Source organism: Synchiropus splendidus, chromosome 18, assembly GCF_027744825.2.
Source record: "Synchiropus splendidus isolate RoL2022-P1 chromosome 18, RoL_Sspl_1.0, whole genome shotgun sequence".
NCBI classification, from domain to species: domain Eukaryota; kingdom Metazoa; phylum Chordata; class Actinopteri; order Syngnathiformes; family Callionymidae; genus Synchiropus; species Synchiropus splendidus.
Window position 1 is genome coordinate 11375435 of NC_071351.1, and position 23687 is coordinate 11399121.

General features: G+C 45.5%; 2 protein-coding genes across 5 annotated transcripts in view; one reads left to right on the forward strand and one right to left on the reverse strand.

Annotated features, from left to right (window-relative positions):
* Positions 1–112: 112 nt before the first annotated feature.
* Positions 113–20107, reverse strand: col2a1a (collagen, type II, alpha 1a). Of its 3 annotated transcripts, none has more exons than XM_053848451.1 (56): positions 20041–20107; positions 19270–19454; positions 13255–18019; positions 11763–11969; positions 11188–11204; positions 11048–11080; positions 10538–10570; positions 10399–10452; positions 10130–10231; positions 9792–9869; positions 9494–9538; positions 9368–9421; positions 9195–9248; positions 8932–8985; positions 8766–8819; positions 8622–8675; positions 8503–8547; positions 8377–8430; positions 8234–8278; positions 8091–8144; positions 7872–7970; positions 7750–7794; positions 7576–7674; positions 7455–7508; positions 7274–7381; positions 7140–7193; positions 6947–7045; positions 6820–6873; positions 6459–6557; positions 6322–6375; positions 6198–6251; positions 6076–6129; positions 5926–5979; positions 5700–5744; positions 5530–5628; positions 5202–5309; positions 5071–5124; positions 4941–4994; positions 4821–4874; positions 4680–4733; positions 4494–4601; positions 4370–4423; positions 4166–4219; positions 3927–4088; positions 3744–3851; positions 3559–3666; positions 3381–3434; positions 3202–3309; positions 3087–3140; positions 2904–3011; positions 2780–2833; positions 2327–2434; positions 1972–2260; positions 1709–1896; positions 1411–1644; positions 113–1337 (listed from the first exon to the last, which is right to left on the reverse strand). In XM_053848451.1, exons 3-56 carry the CDS (start codon positions 13346–13348, stop codon positions 1191–1193), a joined length of 4464 nt encoding a protein of 1487 aa, XP_053704426.1. In that variant the 5' UTR covers positions 13349–18019; positions 19270–19454; positions 20041–20107; the 3' UTR covers positions 113–1190. The 3 variants fall into 3 exon arrangements, with proteins under 3 accessions (XP_053704426.1, XP_053704428.1, XP_053704429.1); XM_053848453.1 differs by lacking the exon at positions 20041–20107 and adding an exon at positions 19942–19988; XM_053848454.1 differs by lacking the exon at positions 11763–11969.
* The window catches only part of LOC128749152 (glutaminase kidney isoform, mitochondrial-like), an 8998-nt gene continuing 4435 nt past the window's right edge, over positions 19125–23687 (forward strand). The window contains exons 1-6 of one of the 2 annotated variants that reach the window (XM_053848455.1): positions 19125–19448; positions 20395–20482; positions 21539–21660; positions 22796–22925; positions 22987–23066; positions 23167–23330. In XM_053848455.1, the coding sequence (XP_053704430.1) occupies positions 19237–19448; positions 20395–20482; positions 21539–21660; positions 22796–22925; positions 22987–23066; positions 23167–23330 (796 nt within the window). In that variant the 5' untranslated portion in view covers positions 19125–19236. Of the gene's footprint in view, positions 19449–20394; positions 20483–21538; positions 21661–22795; positions 22926–22986; positions 23067–23166; positions 23331–23687 lie in introns of those variants that run through there. The other variant, XM_053848456.1, reaches the window with a different exon arrangement.

The following is a 23687-nucleotide window of genomic DNA, read 5'->3' on the forward strand; positions in this document are numbered from 1 at the left end:
ATAATATTATTTTTTCATATACTCCTGTAAAATCCACACTATTATTTTGGTTTTTATTCAAAACCCAAAAGCAGCTTCGCTCTTATTCGTTTCTTCTTTTTATTTCCAATTTACATCAATAAGAAGTGTAACAAAATAAAAACCAAAAAGAAAAATCATAATAAAATTAATTTAAAAATGTACATGCCCTCACGCACACAGAGACATCCCACCCTGGCTGTTTCTCCCTCAGCGACCTCCGTCCGTCCTTCGTTGTGAGACTCCCCCCTCCTGCAGGGTGGTGTGTGAGTGTGTGGTGTGAGGCTAGTGGGAGTTAAGGGAAAGGGGCGGGGGGTGTTTTGGGTGGACTTACAGAACTCACAGCACCATCTGAAAAGAGAGCAACCTAAAGTAAAGAGGCCGTTCAGCTCCACCTGAGCCAGAATTAGGTGAGCTCAGATTGTATCTCCATATTTCACCTTGTTTTGAAGCGTGAGGTAGCTTTCAACAATCTGGATGACGACAGTGAAAATGAGTTAGAGGGACGAGGGGTGAGGGGGGGGTTGAAATCTGATGGGTAGAGGAACCTCGATTCTTCATGTAACCTCACTCAAAACAAGCTTGCGCACACACACATGTACACACATCATGTGGATTTACACATCTCTGGTCGCTTATAAACATGAACCTTTACAACAATAGAACCAAGGATTTATATCATACACAGGAAAGTTTCGGCTCCTGCTTGGTTTCACTGGTATTTTACTTTGCTTTTGGTTTACACTGATTCAGAATGACAGGAAGGACACTGGGAGGGAGTTGGAGTAGGACTGGTACAGAGTTGTGCGGCGACTCTGTAGTGGAAATGGGCTTCTCTGACTTCCGAAATGAACCCGTCCAGTCCTACCTCAGCTCTGTCCACTCGCGCTGGACAATAAATACTCATGTTCATAACTGGTCCCTCGTCCTCCCGGCTCCGACTGGTTCCCGTCCATCAGGAGTGGGTTGACAGAGAATGCTGGGAGGATGCACAGATATTGCCGGTGCCCATCAGTGCTAACATCCAGGGAGTACAACTACGGAGAGCACTTTGCTGTGAAAATCCAATTTCTTTGCTATTTCCAGTCTTCGTGATCGTGGAGTGTTTTCTGCTTTACATGGAGGAGTTTATACGTTTCCTGTTATTCTGGGGGCTTGGGTGATATTCCAGTCTACAAGAAGCAGACGGGGCCTAGGTCCACTCCGAACTCCTGGTCGGCTCCTCCGATGTCCATGGGAGCAATGTCCACGATCGGCAGGCGGGAGGTTTTCTGTGTTTTGTACTGGAAGACAGTCTTGCCCCACCGGCCTGTGTGCTTCTGTGGGGGGAGGGAAGAAGGTGTTTAGTGAGCGCTCGGTCACGACAGCTCGGTCGACAGCTTCAGCACTGACCTTGCAGCCGTCCTCCAACACGCTGTACGTGAAGCGGCTGTTGCCCTCAGCCCGGATCTCCACATCGTTGGAGCCCTGCAGCAGCAGAGACTTCTTCAGGTTGCCTGTGCTCTGGTCCATGTAGGCGATGCTGTTCTTGCAGTGGTACGTCAGATTCTGGGACGCCTCATTGGACAGGAGCCTGAGGAAGGTGAGCTGGACGCTGGCGGCGGGGCCGTCATCAGCGTAGCTGAACTGTGGGGCGGAGAAGGTGTCAGAGAGAACTGCGGCATCAGTCAACAGCTCACTGGTGACTCACGTGGAAGCCTCCGTTCATGGCCTCTCCGAACCAGACGTGCTTGCGGTCCTTGCTCTTGCTGCTCCACCAGTTCTTCTTGGGAACCTTGGCGATGCTTGGATAGACACATGTCTCTCCGGTCTCCATGTTGCAGAAGACCTTGATGGCATCAGCAGTGCAGCCGATGTTGGGGTCCACCCAGTAGTCACCTGAAGAAAGCACCACCATTAGATCTCCGCAATTCTTCCTCTGCCAGCTGATGCGGAGGCTTTCAATCCACGTACCGCTCTTCCAGTCAGGGTGGCACAGCTTGAGGTCCCGGCAGGAGCGAGCTGGGTTCTTCTGGGTGCCGTCGGGGCTGCGCAGGTTCTCGATCTGGTTGTTCAGCGACTTGAGCGTGGAGTCCACCTCCACGTCGTGCTGCCTGAGGGAGCTGGAGGCCTCGTCGGCCCGCATGTACCTGAGTGGGTCGGAGGACTTCTCGGTCTGACCGAGGCCGGCAAAGGCAGACATGTCGATGCCAGGTCCAGGAGGACCGGGAGGACCAGGAGGTCCAGCGTTACCAGGAGGACCCTGCAGAGGAATAGGAACCACTCACTCCATCCATCCTCCATATGTTGGTGTTTCCTGGTTACTCACAGCAGGGCCAGCTTCTCCAGATCGCCCACGGGGTCCAGGAGGTCCAATAGGTCCGGCCTGTCCATTAGCTCCATCTTTACCAGCAGGTCCACTTGATCCAGGCGGTCCCTGCGGACACAGGAAGACATCACATGAACCGACATCAACTCCAGTTCCTTGAGCTTAACATTCCCGACGCTCTCTCGCTGTGATATGTCCCTTCCTTCCTCATCTCAGCGTCGCCCCACTCCAGCTCCATTTCAAATCTCTGCAGCAGCCATTTGACTGTCTCTCCTGTCTGGTGCCTTTTTTTCCTCACAGAGAGTAATTACACGGTCTTATCACAGCGGCGGGTAATTACAGCAGGTGGCCTCTCTGGCCCCGGTCAGGTGACTCACACAGAGACTCAGCCCTGCCCTTCATTCACATCACATTTACAGGATATTAAAAGAACCACGAGCTGTTTTCACACACCTTAGCTCCACTAGGTCCAGCAGGTCCGGCTGCTCCGGAGTCTCCAGCGGGGCCCTGGTGGAACACACGCGTGAGTTGAAAGAGAGGCAGATATATGAAGGAGAGCAAGAGTCCAGCAACTCACAGGAGGTCCAGGGAGACCCTGAAGACCAGTGAAACCACGGTGACCCTTCTGTCCCCTCTCGCCTGCCTCACCAGCCTCTCCCTTATCACCACGAGGTCCTTGGGGGCCCTGTAAAGGATGAACAAGGCATTCAATGCGCCGCTGAAAACCTGTATTGACAATACTGTAGTCGATGACACTCACAGCCATTCCTCTGGCACCGGCCAGTCCAGGAGGTCCAGCAGGTCCTTGTGCTCCCTAAGAGTGGAATCAAGTTCAGAATGATGGAGTCATGTTTTTAAAGTTAGTTGCTACTTACAGCCTCTCCTCTGTCTCCCTGTTTGCCAAGTGGTCCAACTGGTCCAGGACTACCAGGGGCTCCGGGAGCTCCAGGAGCACCAGCAGGTCCAGTGTTGCCTCTCTCTCCCTGGAACGGAGAGCAACATGTTGAATGACTGTGAACTTGAGAGAACTTTATCTCATGGTGTCCTTTCTCACCTTGACACCAGTGGATCCATCTCTACCAGGAGGTCCATCTGATCCAGGGGTGCCCTGCCATGCAGAAACAGTTGATATTCCTTTGTGAATATTGTCAGTAAATGCAGTCAAAGAAAGACAAACTAAGAACAGATCTTTATGGGAGTAGACTTTAATCTGCTGATGTGAGGGTTCCGACCTCTCTTCCAGTCTCTCCGGCGGGTCCAGTGAGTCCAGGGGGTCCAACTGGTCCAGGAGGTCCACGGTCGCCAGAAGAACCAGGTGCTCCCTGTTTGCCAGGCTCTCCCTAAATGACAAGGACATGCTGGTCCTTAAGCTCATGGAGAGCATCGTCATTCCAAGTGAGTTTTAAACCGCACTCACAGAAGGTCCTGGAAGACCAGGGAAACCTCGCTCTCCACGCTGACCAGGCAGACCGACGATTCCTCTGGATCCGGCCAAACCCTGAGGGCCAGAAGGTCCATCTGGGCCCTACAGAAGCACAGCACATGACATTAGTCACAGCACACTCACCAACTGAAGTCATGGAAAATAAAGCAAACTCACAGGAGGTCCGTCCTCGCCAGGCTCTCCCTTCTCTCCCTGAGGCCCAGCAGGTCCACGAAGTCCAGCATCTCCAGCTCTTCCAGGTGGTCCAGCATCTCCACGAGTACCTTTCGGTCCGTCTTTACCAGCAGGACCGGCGGGTCCAGCAGCACCAGGGTTGCCCTGTGAAGAAAAAGCTCAACATCAGAAATGTAACCTCATGGAGCCTGTGAGACATGTGTCCCTCATGGAGGACTCACATTTGGACCAGGAGCTCCAACTCGGCCAGCAGCACCAGGGAAACCAGTGGCACCCTGTCAGAGAGGGAAACAAACAACCTGTTGACTATGGCAAAACCACACCATGAGCTCAGCAGATGAGAGAAGGACCAGGTTGTAGCTTGACATTATGATATGAATCATGATTTCTAACATCATCATCTCCTGAAATCAGCGTTGACTCACAGGTGCTCCCTGAGCTCCACGTGCTCCTTTAGGTCCAGATACACCAGTGGGTCCCTGAAATGAAGTGAAGTGTTCAGCTTTCATGCTACAGGGACGTAATTCACTTTTAGGTCCAGGCACTTACAACAGGTCCGGGGGCTCCAGAAGGTCCCTGTGGTCCAGGAGCACCTCCATCTCCCTTCTGTCCACTCTCTCCAAGCTCTCCCTTCGCACCAGGCTGACCATCTGCACCCTGTGTGTGGCGAAACAGAGTTACCAACAGCGCTAATGAAGGCTATGCTACTTATGCTTGAAGAGGAATTTGACTTACAGGAGGTCCAGCAAATCCAGCGGGACCAGGAGGACCAACCTCACCACGGTCTCCCTGATTGAAAAGTGTTGATCAGACGTCTATAACTTTAAAAAAGGACAGATATATGCTGTGAAGTGGGGGAAATTTTTTTTGACTTACAGGTGCACCACGGGATCCAGGAGCACCATTAGGTCCACTGGGTCCAGTCTCTCCCTGGAATTAACACAAGTGGTGAGACCAGGTACAACACTGCTCTACGCAACCAGGAGATGATATTACCTTGGCGCCGTTGGGTCCAGATGGGCCTGGCGGACCAATGGGACCAGTCAAACCCTGGGAGAAATAATAAACATAATTTATATGTGACAACGTTCATATTTGTTTGAGCTGTTGAGTTTGATTCACTCACTCGAGAACCATCTTTTCCAGGAGCTCCCTCAGGTCCCTTCTGTCCGTTGTCTCCCTATTAGAAAGGACACAACAAAACTCAGCAATGATGCGCATGTCTTGCTTAAAAATTACACTGAAGGTTCGACTGACTCTGTCTCCCTTGGGTCCGGAAATGCCACCGGCACCTCTCTCTCCAGGCATACCCTGCAGACCAGGGGGTCCCTGAGATCCTGGGGCTCCAGCAGGTCCAATAGCACCCTGTTTTGACAGAGATTCAGTCATTGCTGCTTTGGTCGAAACACCAAGATTTGAAGACTCAACAGTCAAATTGACTGAGTACTGACTTCTGTTTCATACTGGGTATTTATTGATATATTTATTTTATCCTCACCCTTTAGTCAACCAAATATCTCAGTTTAGGTCTGTATAATTCAATGTGCTTGTCCTCATACGTGACACTCAAGTATCATCTGCTCACCTTGGGTCCATCACTTCCGGGTGTTCCAGGAAGTCCACGAGGTCCCTGAAGACCCTGAGGTCCAGCACCACCTCTCTCGCCAGGGAAACCACGTTCACCCTGAAAAGAAAATACAGACGATCAGTGATCTCCAAAATGTTCGGAAGAAACCACTTAAAAATATAACTTACTCTAGCACCAACAGCACCAGGAGCACCGCCCTCTCCAGGAACACCCTGCAGCCAGAATGACATAGGTTGCATTCCACTTCATAAACAATTGAAAAAAAAAACACCCTCTATGTTCATCGGATTCACAATTTTGTTAATCGTGTTCGTAATTTCAGTTTTATCCCTTTTATCGTTGCAGACTTTGAAAGTGACATTCATCTGATCACACAGTGGGCTGACATCTCACCTGGTCTCCAGGTTTGCCAGCCTCTCCAGGGGCTCCTGTGGGTCCAGGCAGGCCCTGTTTGGGGAAAACACAGACTCTGTTAACCTCTTGTAAAGTATTTTAACTGAGGGTTTTTACACGTTTATTAACCAGATTGGAAAATGAACGTACTTGGAATCCAGAAGGTCCAGGCTGTCCTTGCTCTCCTCTCTCTCCAGCAGGTCCCTACAACCCCAAAAAACAGTGAGCAAAACATCATTTTATCTTCTCAAAAGTGGAAGCTGAATACTTACAGCAGGTCCAGGAGGGCCAGCAGCTCCAGTCTCACCATCTTTTCCAGCCAGACCCTGTTTCAAGAGATTGAGATCAGGTTTTTGCCCCATCTACTGAAGAGTGTCATTGAAGAGAGGAGCTTACCCTCAGTCCAGGACGACCAACAAGACCCTTCTCTCCAGTCTTTCCTGGCTCACCCTGATGGGATGGAATGTTCATCACTACTCATCCACTTAAGACAAGATTCGACTGCTTCTCTTATCAATACCACACAAACTTACGTTGGCTCCTTTTGGTCCAGGGAATCCCATCACTCCGGGTTGTCCACGAGCCCCCTGAGGGCCAGGAGGGCCGGGGCGACCATCTTCACCAGCAGCACCCTGTCATTGGAAGGAGATTCACATTTTACTTGAGGAAATGTTTCTCTCAGTTTAAGTGCAGAGGGAGAAATGACCTAGATCTGCTGAAGTGAAGCTGTATTTCAATAGTATTTCCAACAAGGAAGCACGTGATTTAATCCCAATTTTACATCAAGTGAATTAGCCAACACGACTAGACTCAACAACATTATTTGTAGGTTTATTTTTGGAAAGAAACAGACATGAAAGCTAAAGATATGGTAGAGATTATAACTGCACTCACAGAGGGCCCAACTTTTCCTTGAGGACCAGCGTCTCCAGGGCGACCAGTGAGACCCTGGGAAAAGGAGAGATGTCCGCTCAGAAAAGACCTATGTAGGATGTGTGTTCCTCAGAGCAGCAGCACTCACTCTTGCTCCGGGAAGGCCAGCCTCTCCTGTGCGCCCTGGGTCACCAGTACTGCCCTTAGGCCCAGCAGCACCAGGAACACCACGGTCACCAGGGGCACCCTACATGTTCAGAGAGACAGGGTTTAACATCAGGAACACAGGAATCAAGGCTAAATCCGTGATACTGTAGATAGAAATCTAGAGAAGGACCCACCTTAGCACCAGCAAGACCATCCTGACCTGGGAAACCACGGTTTCCAGGAGCTCCCTGAACAAATATTGGATTAGAGTGGGAATGTAATATCAAGCTTTGATATATTTTCGGATATTTAAACAGCTATTCCTTACTCTCTCTCCAGGTGGTCCAAGTGGGCCAGCAGCACCTGGCTCACCTCTGGCGCCTCTCTTTCCCTCCTCCCCAGCAGGGCCGGGTGGACCTTGAGGACCAGCGGGACCCTAAAAAATACCTCAGTTTAACAACAACGCTCCAAAATTCTTGGAGCTACAGTCAATATTTATTGATACTCACAAGCTCTCCTTTAGGTCCGGCTTCACCTTTGAATCCAGGAAGACCAGGGTCTCCCTAAAAGAATTATATTGTCAGGATATAGAGCATTTATATTGAGATGAGTACATTTCGAGCAACTCACAGACTGTCCCTTTGGCCCCAGAGGACCTGTGGCTCCCTGCGGTCCAGGTGGTCCACGTGGGCCAGGGAATCCAGGGGCACCAGCAATACCAGCAGCACCCTGACCAGAGGATCAAATCAGAATATAAATGACAGTTATTTCATGAGGACATATGCATTTGGTACGAGGACTTACAGCAGATCCCTTAGCTCCGGGGATACCATCAGTTCCAGGGTTGCCCTGTAGACACAGACATCAGAAATTGACATCAAATCTGTGGAAAAACCAAAATTAAAATGGAGAGAAGAAAGACAAACCGATGCTCCAGCAGGTCCAGGAGATCCTGGGGTTCCAGCCTCTCCACGAGGTCCCTGTTGTCCTTCTGCTCCACGGGATCCAGTAGGACCGGCTTCTCCCTGGCAGCAAACAATTAAGATTTTATAAGACAAATAACACCGTTCAGTTTTACATCATTTATAAATCACTATAATTCAATACATTTTCATTACATTTGTTCATGATGGAAAGCTACAGACCTTGGCTCCAGGGGATCCAGGGAAACCAGGTGCTCCAGCAGGACCAACAGGCCCCTTGAAGAAAATAAAAATACAAATTCAACCTCTAATTTTTGAAACACGGCAGAGGCCTACAAGCAAGGGAAATGAGAACTGATGCGTACAGGTGGGCCAGCAGGACCAGGCAATCCATCGTTTCCACGGGCACCCTGTGATGAGACACAGGTCATTAGAAAACAGTGGCTGGTCAAAAGAGAGCGACGATCGCTCCCTTCATCAGAAACATCTGAGGTCACGGTTCACTCACAGCAGCACCAGCAGCTCCAGTACGACCTCTCTCACCAGGCAGACCACGAGGACCCTGCGACAGAATTCACTTTTGATCATACAGAATCTTTGGCGCCGTATTCTCCCCTCTCTGTTGAAGTCTCACCATAGGACCAGGAGCACCATTCTCTCCTGCTGCTCCAGTTTCACCCTAATGAAGACAGAAATGTTAAAAGGAAGGATGCCACAACAAGTATTAAATGACCATGTGAGATGCTGCATTACTTTGGCTCCTGCAGCACCAGTCTCTCCCTTTGCTCCATCCAGACCAGGGTGACCCTAAATATCAGAACAAAAAAACCTCTCAGTCCTGATTGAATCTTCTGTTTTTGAAGCAAGAGCTTCCTTGCTGACTGGTCAGAAACTCACTCTGTGTCCTTTGATTCCAGGAAGACCAGGAGTTCCAGGGAAACCACGAGCTCCCTAAATTATAAAACAAATGTAATTATTAAAAAATATATATATTTTATAACCTAAATATATTACAATATTTTTTTTAAGTTTTATCTGACATGAAAAAAGGTGGGTTGTTTACCTGAGGCCCAGCAGGTCCACGTTCACCAGCTTTGCCAGGCTTTCCACCCTCACCCTGAATGTAAAAAATAAAAAATTTACCATATTTTTGTATGGATAACAGAAATTAAAGTTCACGACATGATTTCTCAATTTAAAAAAATATATAAATACAATATAATATTGAAGAGCATGTTTCTGTGTCACTGCCGTGGAAACGGCATTAATAAAAAAGTAATATTATCCATCAGTTCTAAACGTTCCTGTGTCAAGTGTGACTCTTACATCACTTCCTGGTTTTCCTGAAGGGCCAGGTGGTCCACGAGGTCCCATAGATCCCTGCCAACAAATTAAGAAGACAGAAAACGTCAATGAACTGCCAGCTCAGTCGGGTCTACATGGATTGTGAGTAAAGTCATGGACATGATGACAAGTTGAACTATTGCATTAATACTTACAGCAGGGCCAGGCTCTCCAGCCTCACCTGGGCCACCTTGGAAACCCTGGGGCCCCTGAAGATGTAATGACATGAAATTGTTTAGTATTACAATATTAAATTGATATTATAACAATTATTTACTTACAGGTGCTCCAGAAGGTCCCGGGGGACCACGGGGACCCATTGGACCCTACAATAAAAGATGTTATTGTATAAGGATAAAATGATCAATCTGTAGCAGCAGACATTTCAATTCGTAGAAGCTCAACATAAATCTTACTGTGTACACATACAAAGCACACAATTATTCGGACGAAAAAGTCCCAATTTTATCGATTTTCTCACAGCATTATATAAAAAAAATATATCAGGAGTGGTATTACTACTAAAGTGCCACTAGGTGGCAGGTTTGTCAACATTCCCGTGAACGCCTTTCTCCTCACCATCGGTCCTTGCATCACACCCATCTGAGCACCTCCAGATTTCTCATCAAAGCCTGTCGCCATCTGAGCAGCAAAGTTCTGCAGAGACATAATAGACGCAAGGGAACAATGATTAAATACGTCTTAGCTCAGATTAGAATTACTGATCAGATTCCCATATTTTTAATATTCAAAGACTGGTATATTTGAGCCTTAAAAATGAGCCAATGTGGAACTGAAATGCTTTAAGCTACAATATTATATTTTTTGCAGCCCACAGAGTCATAGTACATGATCCTAGAACACTAAATAAAAGTTATATTCAACACCATGTGACAGCAAATTTAACTGTGACTCACCCCGCCAAGGCCTGGTGGGCCAGGTGGTCCAGGTGGGCCGGCAGGTCCAGGGTTTCCAGGAATACCAGGTTCACCATCTCTTCCTCGCGGTCCAACGTTTCCCTTTGAGGTGCATTAATAGACTATTGTTAGCAACGTATGCATGCGTAAGATACTACACACAACATTTTGATGCAATGCTAGCATTATAAAACTTATCTTAAATGATGTCATTCATATAAAATATTTTCTTCAATAAAACAATGTTTCAAAGATGGATTATTTTCTACCTTGTCTCCCTTAGCTCCAGCTGGTCCTCGTGCTCCCTGCTCTCCTGGTGGGCCCTGCAACAGAAGAAACATTGGGTTGATAACAGATAAATATATGAGGCAAATACATCAATACAATGCGTATGTGTGTGGTAACTACCATGGGGCCCGCTGGTCCTCTTGGTCCTACAACCTGCACCAAGACAAAATAAATAAATAAATAAAATGAAACAAAAGCATTCACTCACTTTGTGTCTGTTCCTTAAAAATGAAAGCTTTGATGTTCATTCCCACCCCAGAAGAGGTGGATATCAGATGCTGATTTTACTCGACAAGCCTAGTTTCCCTGAAAACATCACCCTTCTTTAACCTCTGCTTGCAGCTGATGGGTGCACTTGCAGCAGAGCTGCTGAGAGGATCTAACAGGATTTGATCAGGTTCATTATGTTCAAGGAATGTTAGTCTGTTTTTTTTTTTTTACCCCTAATTTAGCAGAAACTCTGCGACTTTGCGGCTAATCTTCCAAATGGCTCACTCTGTCAGAGGCATGGTTTCATTTCAGGCCAAAAAGGGGATAACAACAGCAAAATTAAATAGATAGAGGGACGGAAACTTATCCCATCAATGTAAACAATGTTTCAACAATCAATAAAAACAAGCTTCTACTTACATCTGCGATCTCTCCAGGTTCGCCTTTCTGCCCCTGAGGGATGACGGAAACATACATGAGTAGTCTGACGTTTCCACAGCATTAAAACTCTCATCTCCATTTGTTCTACACATGCATGACAACGCCACGCAGGAGCTTACCTTAGCGCCGAGTGTCTCTGATGTTGCCAGCGGAAGATGAAATAAAAGAGAAATGACATTAAAATATGTGCACTAAACACAAATCATTTACAGTTTAGTGTTCACCAAATATTAAACTTGTGATCAAGCGTTAGCATTTCAGTCAACTGTGCATGAACGGTAAAATATTTCTCAATGTTTTCCCTTGTCGTAAAAACTTTAGAGTTTGACAAAACCACCTTTAGTCTCCACAGATCAATAAATATACAAAAATACAAATATGGCCGTCATCACTTCACACTATGGCACTATTTGATGGTACATTTTTTCCGGAGCATCTTAGCCATGGGTTAACAATAAGCAAAAGCATCTCTGCAGGTCCACAGCCAGACAACAAGCCACAGTCATTATGGCCCATGGAAACACTTCCACTGAGATAATTCTGTGAATGTTGCTCATCTGGTGCAGAGGCTCACTTTGAAATGGGAATGATCGAGGTGACGGAATTGCGATCACTCGGATCATTCCCATTCAAAAGTGTCAGGCAAGATGGAAGGGTAATTTATTTATGGGTGTGTGAATAAATAAATTACAACCAGTGGGGGCAGTGGCGTCAGCGGGGCAGATGGGACAGCACTCTCCAGATGGGATGACAGGGTTGGCGCACTCCCTGATCTCCTCGCAGATTATCTCATCGCACAGAACCGCTCCGGTGTCACACACACAGATTCGGCACGGCTCTGGCTTCCACACATCCTTATCATTATACTGCTGGCCGTCCTGGATGCAGCCACCTGCCTCCTCTGTGGTGACCAGCAGGGGGCGGGAGGCGGAGGGAGCAACAGAGGACAGGTGTGAGGAAAGGTTTCATGGAAGGAAACGATTCAGGGTTAGTACAAAACAAGGGGTTAATCGAGAAAACAAATGTAGATATTGATCGAGGGGGTCAATGAGCAAAGCAGGAAAGGGAGCAGCATCCAAGATAAGGGAGGAGTGGGCGGTCAAAGAGGACAAGGGACAAGCAGGGGGAAGAAAAAAGTAAAGGTTATCCTGTGTCAGCTTAATAACATGCAAAATATTCAAAAACATTGTTAACAACGCTGAGATTTTAACTCAACTACTGTCTATAACGGAGCCTAAAATACACAAACACTCTTGGACAGAACTATAACTCACGGGTTAAAATGGCAATGACGCTGTGTACTGCGGAGGGCAGACAGTCTCACAGCAGCATGAAACCCAACATCAACAACAGCCACAGTCGACCGTTGTGTCCCAAGACTCAGCTGAGGTATTTCACCTTGCTGGCGGAGGATATTTAATCGCCTGGGCCTGCTCGGCTACCTCTATGAATGAGCCCACTCTTGGGAGGATACTGTGCCCAATTGACAGGCTGCTGCCTTGAGTCAACAGTGGTTTCTCTGAATGTCCTCATCTGGATCCCATGGTTGTGTCAAGTGGAAGCACAAACACACCAGGGAGTGAAGAGGGGGTGACTTGTTTGACCGGGGGACCTGTTCAATTCATGGTTATACTGACATGAGAAATGCTCTCATTAAAAAACAAAATATACTCACAAAAATATTTGAAGTTTATCTCAACAGAACTTAAGTCCCTTTTACTATAAATACAACTCATCTGTTGACACCCCCGGTGAGTTCAGGACTGCCCTTCTTGCTCCCCTTTGAGCCTTCTAGTCTGAGGTCAAGCACTTTTTGACCCGGTCACTTCACAGCCACGCAACTTGGATCTTAGCAAAACCTGTCACAGGGCTTGATAACAAACACCCTGAAGTCGACAGCTATTTTATGAGAGAGAATTTATTGAGTAGCCAAAGACGCTGGTTGCGCAATAACAAATGAGCACCTGTTCACCTGGTGCTCCATCCAAGAGAGATGCACCTTGACATCCTCAACTTTTCTTCATGCAGCATCTACACCAGAGCTCTGCTCAACAGTCGTTTCCCCAATTTAGCTTGACATAACCCCACTTTAGAAATATGTTTCTCAAACTCCAGATTGAGAACAAAAGGAGAAGTACACCTTTTAGGCACAGTTTTTAAGTTTTGAGAAAGAAAAAGTTACTTACGGTCGTCTTCTTCCTGACACCTGACGACGGATAGTAAAACAAGTTGGGATGCTACAAGTAGCAGAACTGTCCTTGAGTCCACAAAGCCGAACATGTCTAAATATTAGACATGCAATAGCTCGGGTGAGAGATGAAGTGATGGAGTCGGGCGAGCTCAGTCAGTGCTGTGTCAAGTGTGAGCTCCCAGAGACTAATGGCACCATGCAGTCAAACCCTCCAAAGTCTAAGTGGAATCCACCGCGGGGCCCCAGCTGGCTCTCTGCACCCACCGCGTCAGGGCAAGCACCGCGGTTTTATGTCCACTGTGCCTTCTTTGGATCTTCGTATATTCCAAAATACCAGTCCTTCCCCCAGACCCCCAGTCGAGCTGAAACCTGAACCTCACCTCCCTCCCCTCAATTCAGCTGCATCCACTCTCCCAGGGATTTTTTTTTTTTTTAACTCTGACCCTCCTTCCTCCCTTGACCTGCCTGGCCGGGCCAAGAAATGCACCATCACTTCCACATTAAAAATGGAAGCAGGCAGGGGGCCTTTCTTTGACCCAATGATTGTGTCTATGGGCCTGGAACCTTCAAAGCATCAGTGTTATGCAGGAAGTATCAAGTGGACGGCCTGCATAAACCCATAAAGTTATTGCGCCCTTGGACACATATCTCAGTCTTTCTGTGATGCTCCACACAGCAAATAACACATTGAACTTTTTTAGAAGGTAAGATACCGGTTACTACAATGTAACTACCCAGTTTAAAGCAATGTTGAAGCTCATAAGGTTCATGAAATGAAATGGATTATATATGAATGACATCAAATATTTACTACCAAAATCTGCGTTAAAATGAAAAGGAATAAGATGAATTATAAATCAGTGAACTAAAGCACTGTACTCGAAACACGTTTGTTAAACAAAATACAAAGTTCACACGATCACAAGACACAAAAAACGGTGGGAACTTGGAATGGGTCAGCTGGGTGCTCCTGTTTTGGTCTAGCTGCTGGATTATGGATTAATCATCAGACTGTGAAACACAATTAGATTTTCAGTGGACCAGTCCTGTAGTTCAGGTCTTCAAACTCATGACAGTCCGGTTTAGATGCTTGTGTGTTTGGACAAAGACCATTTACAGTAGTCTGTCAAAGCAGTAAAAAGCTCCGGGTGAATAGATACAAGATGCAGTTTTGCAAATAAACTGAGTCGATTTTTACATATCGGTTATCGGTTTCACTTCAGTCAGGGTTTTGTTGCATTCCCGGAAAATATCTCCATCTACCCTTGAAAAACGTGAGTGATAATGACAGCGATCTTATCCTGGATCCCTCTGTAGTGGATGAGGCAGGTGAGACGGGTTGAAAGCAAGTCTTTGTTTGGTAAAAAGGCACAGTAATTCCAGGGTCGTGACCCACCACAGCACCCCCCTCATTCCACATACAGCAAAGAAAGATTTCAGCCTCACCATCTTGACTGCAGTCTGCCAAGATGAAGATGGATAGAAAAGCAGCAAGAAACAAATCTAAACTAATACAGGACAAATGGTTCTCCTTTCCCTGTATATGATCCATCTATTCCCACCATTCCCAAAGACAATTCCCAGCAAGAACAAAACTCTAGCACACAATAAATCACTGAAAACCACTCAAGAGAAGCGGAACAGCTGACATCCTGAATAGATTCTTAAAACACCTGAGCTAGCAACTTTCCACGGGAAGAAGCGCCACCTCCGAAGGCATCTAAAGGAGCAACTTGCTGAAGGAAAGCCATTGTGACAGCTGGTGTTTGGGACGTGGCTTCTTCACCCTAAGCCTTACAAGATATCAAATGTGAACTGATCGGAAATCTCAATGCTTTTCTTCCCACCAGAAGACCCACAAAAGAATAAGACACCCTCCACTCCATCTAGATGTTTTCCTGATAGCGCACCAGCTGAATTCAGGTGTACAGTTTCAACATCCCAGGAATTTCAACAGCCAGTTTACCAGCTGAACTAATAATCTTTGACAACAGAAAGGGTAAACAGCCTCACTCGGTCAGTTTGCTGTCTCGGGCCAAGTCATTGTCACATGGAGGTTGGGGACATAAATTCTCCAGCTCTTTGGTAAATGCTTCTTTGCTTTGCAATCCTGCTGTTTGAGCAATACATTGAATGCAAGCTTAAATACTTCAAAAACAAGTGACAAAATACCAATAGAAGGCTTCATCTGACTCCTTTTCAAAGGCACATGAGACATCCCTTCTCAGCGGTGCCCGTCTTAGCTGAAGGACAGCTGATAAAAATATATCTTAAAGACTTCATTGGTGTCCAGAGGCAACACTGAGGCCACTTCATCAGTGCGCAGCCTTTTTCTCTGCTGCTGGGACTGTATACTGACTTTTGCCGTCTCTCTGTACATACAATAGGCCTCTGTGTGCAGGGCCCGCGGAATGCTGTGAGATGGCAAGGCAGTGGGATAGCTCCATGGTGAGGATGGGGGTTGGTGGGTGAGGAAGGGTGTGGAACCTGGACGGACGGAGCAGGGGGGGTTGGTTGGAGTGTGACCAGAGGAGATGGCAGAGATGGGGGTGATCCTTCCTGACTGTACGGGAGGAGAGAGGCTCCTGGGGTCTAGAGGGTGTCTGGGTATGAGCACAGTCAGAGCATCATCAGTGCTTAACACGGGCCCAGTAGGTTAACAGGGTCCAGTCAGAAGGAGGTAAACACTTGTGATGAATAATTCTTTACTAGCGCCTACTACTTTATTAGAAGGGAATGGTGCGCAGCTACAACAACCTGGTTATTCTCGTCTTGAGGTCTGGGGCAGAATAAACAGAGGGCTGTTGCTATAATGAGCTGTTATCGTTTATACATAAACCACTTCGGTACCCGGCCCTTGAGAGTGACTCACTCACCACTCAATATGTTCTACTGAGTCCCGCAGATATGAATCTGGAAATTCAGTTTTCTACAACAGCAACTGCTCCTTTCTTTGCCACATCAATAGCCACCACTCCCATTGAAGGACAACGGGGTCTTCCACTTGGAAGTCAGGTAGATTTGTCGCTGCCACATCAGAAATTCACACTGAACCCATTTTGCGGTTGCTGAAACCCTGTCAAAAGATTGTGTTCAACTGAAGCTGATCCTTTTTGCTAAAATTTGTGTCACCGGGAAGCAGTCCAAAAATGAACGCCGTACGTCTTGTTTCAACTAATATAAAGAAGAAAAAACAAATATTTGAGGCAAGGTTGTGTATTATAGGACACTTCCAACATGGACTGTCACATTAACACAGGGGGTGGGCAACTACATTCCCTAGGGGGCCACATTCTACAGTGAGAATGTTGTGCCATGCTGTCAAAAAACCGAAGGAATAAAGAAAAAGAGCCTCAATATCAAGGTAAAAGCTAAAAAGAGCCTCAATATGAAGGCAAAAAGCTAAAAAAATGAACCTAAAAGAAGATCATATATGGCAAATAAGGGTTTTAAAACCATCATAATGTATTGCCATTGTAAAAATAAGCAACAGGTGTAACTTCACTGGATATATTTCAGGTCTTTTGTTTAACAGTAAATGACAAGCTGAAGACGCAACACTTTAAGATGACATAAAATATTTTTTTTCACTTTATTACGTAAATGAATACAACAAAACAAGAGAAAACTAAGTAATTTTAACTTTATATTTCAAGTTGAACCAAGAATGACCAGTTTTTTTTTTAAGCCAAACAAAATAGTCTCTATATAATAATCCAAATATGCTGAAGAAGGCCCTCAACATGATCAGCTTGGTAGTTTACACTCACCTCATGAGGACCTTATGTGGCCCACAGGTCGCACTTTGCTCAAGAGGCATCAACATAAACCATTTTCACTCCAACTGTACCATTTTCCAAGACACAAGGTGAGTTTGTGAAAGACTATTATCCAGTATTTCACATTATAATTAAAATTCAGAGGCCTGAACACCAAACTCACATGCACTACACAGCTATGCATTGCCTAGATAAAAAGCATTATAGTCATATCTCAGTTGAGATTCACATTAGACTCAACAACCTTTTCACAGTAGTAGTAATGTAGCAGATCTAGGCCTTTCGCTTCATTCAAGCATGTGCTCAGACATCACCAGACTGGCCAGTTACAGCCGCTGCTTCATTCAGGCCACCAGATAACTGCGCCTGTATCAAAGCCCCAGAGCCGGTATGTTTCTTTTCCTGTGTGAGGCGGAGGGGGGAAGAGGTTAAGTTTGTGCAGGCTTGGTGAGTGCAGCAAGGGGGGCTTTCTCACACAAGATGGAGGATGAAGGGACAAAGGTGGCATTCATTGGCCTAGGAATGGAAAACATTTTCTCCTGAAAACAGAGAAGGTACGACCAGCAGAAGCAGTGCAGGGAGGCCATGGCTTAGTCAAACACCTGAACCTACCGAGACGGTCTTGAATTGATGACAGCAAGTCAATTCACACACCCTGCTGACAGGAATCTGTATTGGTCCTGATCCCGTAGCCTCCTATCACCTGGTCTGGTATTAAGTGTGGTATCTTGGTGGTCAGATAAAAACTACAGAGGTTAATATCCTCTTCGGATGAACAGCATTATTCAGTGAAAGGAAGCAAAGGATGCGAAGACCCTCTGAGCGCATCAAAGTCATGAAGATCATGAGGACTGAAACTATACAGTTAAGCGTGTCAAAGGCTCACATGTGCTGCCAAAGTCTGCACAGGCTTGAGTGACTGTCCCATTATAAGACGAGACTGGATCACCTGAGGTGAGGTTCCTGGAGTCAGGACGCCACCTAGGGGACAATAGAGCGAGACATTACCACTGTGGTCTCACCACACGGTGTCACTGTGGTATCTCTTTCTGCAAAAATGCAGCAGGCACAAGCGCTTTGGCTCCACATCATGACAAGGTTTGACCCATAAAATACTAAATTAAAAGAAATGTAATAAAACAAGCTGCTTGGCATAATGCTAATAAAACTGTGTATCTTTACTTGTTATTAAGATGTAAATATTGAGCAAATGTTATGTTTATTTTCTGAAAATACATTGAATAATACAATTAAAATAACACGATTAGATATGTCTAACCCCAACTGCTATCAATGTTATTTTGCTGACAGAATTCTTCTCACTTCCATGCCATCAATATTAAAAGATTACATTTCAAAAATATTCTGACCCAGATTTATCTGACCAATTCTGCCAGTCGTGGGCATCAAGATAAGCAATATGAAAAAGGAAAAATTGGGGACAATCTCACTGTCAGTGTTTAACTGAAGAGGCCAGTTCTTGTGTGTGTTCACGTCTTCATGCACACACATTCATAGCACTTTCTACTACCTTTTGCTTGGTGTTTAATGTGAAGAGGAACATGGCCTCGGTTGAGCAGAGTATTCAGTAATCGGTGTTAAGGTCTCGACTCCTTATAGTTTATGTTACATGCAGCCTCTTTAAGAAGCCATTGAAGATCCTAAAAATGAGGTGTAATGTTCCCCTAAATGCCAATTCCATAAATACATAAGCAATACAAGTTAATCTTAGATGTATCTATTCATTTATTTTCATTTGTACTTATCAGTGGGTGTGACTTTTTGTTGTTGGGAGTGGAAAACTATGAGCCCTTCCACTGTTCCTATTTGTTTAGTGTTCTTGTTTTACTAACCTTAAAGTGGAATGAATTATTGTTGTTATTCAATAAAGGTGCGGGTGAGTCATTCCTGCTCATATGTATTGACTGGAAAAGCTGTGGGTATAGTTCAGGCACATATGGGCATTACCTTGCTTGTTTAGTTACAACAGCTGCTGGCTACTGACCCTGCTATCTCACCCACCATGCAACGCTACTGCTCCACCCCCCTGGACCCCAGTCGCAACTTATACTGGTTCCAGTCTAAGAGATAGCAGCTGCCACTTATGCTTGGAGAAGCAAGGGCACTGGTCAAGAGTAACTTTTCAGATCAGCTGTTGAAGATCTTCTTTTAGACGTGTTGAATATACGTTTTTCATCATGCATTTTCTGAAAAGTCTGAAGACAGCCAACCTGGGAATCTTGCAGCTCCTGAAAAATGCAGGGATCCCCTGCAGACTCGCAGGTGAGAGCAGTGTTCTGTCCAGGACGCAGAGCGCAGCCCCTCATCCATGCTGGCTCGCAGCATCAACCTACTCCCAGAGAGCAGTGCACCTCCAGACGGGTCTGGAAGAAGACCACGGCCACTCCAAGTAGGTCTACAATATCAATGTACACCATTTAGTTTTACATGTAAAAGATGTTTGATTGTGAAACAACGTGCAAAAGTAAAATAAAACAGAGCGTAACAAAACAACTGAGGCATAACCATTTGATATAGGCTTGTTCATGATGAACTGAATTTAAAAATAAATTTAATGATGGCTCTCTTGCTTGTAACATTTCTATTTAAGGGACGCGTTTGATGATCGAATGTGATACAGTCAAGTGTCAACAATCTGGCAACAATTCAGTTTGCCTATTTAAAGTGATGCAACTGAAACACAACACGTAGACCTCATTCACCTTTTAACATTTAAATGGAGCAATATACTCAGGAAATACAAAACAACAGTCTATCATTACACCGTGTATTGAATGACATACTAACACTCCGGACAAATACATGAAGTACAAAGTATTATTCCGCGTGCTAACGTGTTAGCGCATTGTTCAACATCACGCAAAGTTGGCAGACAAACGAACCAAAACCGTGTCACACCGCATGACCGGGGCGTAAGTTTCCAGCTCTTGCTCAGCAGCGGAAACATTCTGAAATTGCGCAGTAAGGGAGACTTATCTTACCAAAGCACGTCCATGTCAAATAACGTAACGTAAACAGATGAAGCTCATGAACAAGCTCGTGTGTCACGTGACTTCAAAGAACGCCGTTTGCGTTCGGTGTGCACACAAGTATCTCGTTTTAAACATCATTTCGACGCGTCCGTTTGTTGTAGTGCCATAGTTAAAGTGTCAAATGAAATTGAAATTAAATAAACCAGTCACGAGATAAAGCATCTAACTTATTTTTTTTTAATACACTACTTCTTTCCAGCGATGCAAGAATAGATCTGTATAATGCTTCTCAGCAGAAAGGTAGATGCTTGCCAATAAAGTGTTCGATGTGTGTTTAAAGATGTGGACTTTTTGTATTGACAGAAGCAGATTGATGTCTGGCATGGAAGACCTACTTTTCTACACCATCACTGAGGGCAAAGAGATGATCCCCCTCTCTCATTTCATATCTGTGAGTCAGCACCACATGTATGCATCGCTACTGTTGTCATTTTCCATAACATTGTGTGTGGACATGTACACACATTCCCTGTTGTTGTGTTTCCCACAAGCAAGTCACTGTAAGTCACCTGAGAAGTGACACACACACAACAAAAATGTGACGGGCCGCAATCCGTAGGACTCAGGGTCAAGTTTAATGTTTTCTTACATAAGAGGACTAAATATAGTTGGGTTTTGGGGTTGTAAACAACCTCTAATTTTATTTCAAGAGCCAAAAAAGTAGCTTAAATGGAACTGTCACGTCGAATACTGGCACCAACATTGAGTCACAGGCCAACATACTGAGGGGGGCGGCATGTCCTTCTTTATTTTAGCTTTGCAGACTGGTCTTTCACATGAAATGCCAGAAGGTACACAAAGACATATGGTGACCTTAGTGTTCATGGAAGCAGAGAATTTTAAAAGCAGCCCGCATGTAGGAGAGGCATGTGTCAACACAAGTCAGCAGTTATGCAACCGGAGCCAGCATGTTTTTGTTGAAGATAACAGGCATCTGAAGAGAGCTGAGGTGTTAAAGCAAGAGTCCAGTTACAACAATGCTGTCCGTGTTTTTGAACTGAGATTACAATAACATATCGGAATATTTGATCCCAGCGATGATCAACTCTTTTATAGCTTAGAAGTCTTCGACCTCCCTCTGATGGAGCCTGGTGTCTCAATGTACAGTAGCAGCCACGTGATGTCTCTGTTTACACATATGATAAGTTGAAGTGAAGCGCTCACGAGCAAAGAGGGCCATGCACATGTTGTCCCCAAAATAGACCTCGATGCAGTTTGGGTCAGCTTTAAGTGTCGCTTACGACTGATAACGCAGACACTGGCATGCGAACCTATCTCCATTTCCTCCCCTGACCCAGATGTATACCTCTGACATGACCTACAAATGATCAGTCATGGTTATGAAGCTGTGCATCCAATTATTTAAAAAAAAAAAACTATGATTCTGCAGCAGGTTCCAGTTGAATCACTTTACTTGGTCTGATGGATTTCTCTCTTGAACATTCAGGCTTTGAAAAAAACTGGGTTGTTGACCTCCGATCCCCGTCTGCGTGACTGTGTGCGTCAGATGCGACAGTCGGCACGTGACTCAGTCGGACAAGTCATGATGGACAAGCGGCTCTTCAGGAGGTATGAAATACTTGTCACTAGACTAGACACGGATTTTAAATAAGCAATCGGCTTCTTACTGAAAGAAATAAAGGGAGTTTAAGAGGAATTACCAAATTAAAAAAACAAAAAAATTGACCCCATAGAGATGATAAACAGGCAACAATATTTATATTTGCACCAGGTTTGGTTAATCTCCAGGGTGAGAGTCTTTCCAATTGTTTAAAATAGGCTCAGAAAAACACTCAAAATGTCTCTTTTATGTGTTCTCTAACATGTTAAACCAAAAAGCAAGTGGGTCACAGACTTAACATGAGCTGTGGAAGGTCATAATCTAACTCCAGGTTGCATAAGGTTGGCAGTCTGTGGCTCCTAAAGGCCGAACAAGTGACCAGGGCGGCCATTCTCAGAGCCAGCAGCTGCTTTGAGTCACATTGCACACATGTGAGGCCAAACACCGTCAACCTGCTCTTTCTTCCGGCGCTACCACGTATGCATCCCCGCTGTCCAATGAATCGGATGGTTTTCCCTGGAGAGCGTCAACAGCTGAATTAGGTTAAATGCACTCATTCATTTTTTTTTCATTTGTAAAGTTATTCTCCAAGAACAGTCAACGGCTCGCCATAAATATGCTATTAGAAAGAGAGCGCTATCTGGCTTTGGAAAGCGGGAACCCTTATTAATAATGCAAACTATACCGGCTTATTCTCACTGCTGCACCTAAAATATCACAACAGCAAAGACTCTCATTTGCCGAGTAAAATAATATTCACGTTTGGGTCATTTTTATCGCAGTACATGTCTTAGAGATAAAGTTTTAAATCCAACTGATACTGTATCACACAATTTTGGAACCACCCCCAGATGAATCAGTCACTTGAAGTTTGTCAAAGCTGGAGGGCAAGAGCAGGCAGGCCTATATTTAGTGAGTCGCACATGTTGGGTGTTAAATTTAGAGGTCAGAAACTGTGTTAAACAAGTGGTTGTTGGCCGCTGAAATCTGAGTCAAGCACATGAATATAGAAAACATCTTGTGTAAGTTCTATTTATGTGAACAGAGAAGCACGAGAATTCTCACCCAAACATCTTAGAAGACATCTCTAGTTTCATCCTCTCAGATCTCAATGTGAATCATGACCTATGTGTGACCTTCCAGTTGTGTGGGAAACAACATCATGCTGCTCACCAAGGCCTTCAGGAAGAAGTTCATCATCCCTGAATTTGAAGACTTCGCCGAGCAAATCAACAACATGTACATGAGCGCTAAACAGCAGGAGGGAGGGCAGGTGAGTCCAACAAAGTCCTGTGCATTGCTCGCTCAAGCTGACGCATTGTGTCGCCATGCAGGTGGCAGAGTATCTCCCTCAGCTCGCCAAGTTCAGCCCAGATTTGTGGGGGATGTCACTCTGCACCATCGACGGACAAAGGTACTTCTGTGCGTCAGTAACCTTCATTCATGACTCACTAACCCTCCAGCTCACTCCGTCCTTGATTCTTCTGTCTCCATTCCATCCCATCATCCCACAGACAGTCTTTAGGTGACACCAAGGTTCCCTTCTGTCTGCAGTCGTGCATAAAGCCTCTGGAATACGCCATGGCCGTGCACGAGCTCGGCAGCGAGGCCGTGCACCACTTTGTCGGCAAAGAGCCCAGTGGATTCAAGTTCAACAAACTGTCATTAAGTGACGAAGGTAAGCAAATAGAGTTTCAGAGACTTTCACCCCAGTTCTGTCTGGCGTGAGCGACGAATGAGTGTCGACACTCTGGTGATGCACTTGCGCTGTTAATTATTGACAATTTGGCACAAGGTTGGACAATATTTACAAAAAATCGGACTGAATAACAAACCTACTTTTTGAGGAAAGTGGGTCAGCTGATGCAGTTGCACCAGTCTGAGCGCTGCAGTGGGAATAGAACCGTTTATGTTGGGACGAGAGACAGTTCACATCTTAGCTCTATTTATAAATATTTATTTGAGTCCTGCCGATGTTCAGTGTGTATATAATCTTATTACTTTTGCAGGTATGATGGTACTTAATTTGATGTTT

What these genes read in the sequence shown, in the direction of transcription:
- col2a1a (XM_053848451.1), bottom strand. Translation starts at nt 13,348, where the DNA reads ATGTTCGGCTTTGTGGACTCAAGGACAGTTCTGCTACTTGTAGCATCC. An exon ending in ATGGTCTTGCTGGTGCTAAG is followed by an intron (nt 7,046 to 7,139) that starts GTGGGTCCTTCT and finishes CTGAACATGTAG; the next exon opens with GGTGCCCCTGGTGACCGTGG. An exon ending in CCGGAAGTGATGGACCCAAG is followed by an intron (nt 5,310 to 5,529) that starts GTGAGCAGATGA and finishes CTGTCAAAACAG; the next exon opens with GGTGCTATTGGACCTGCTGG.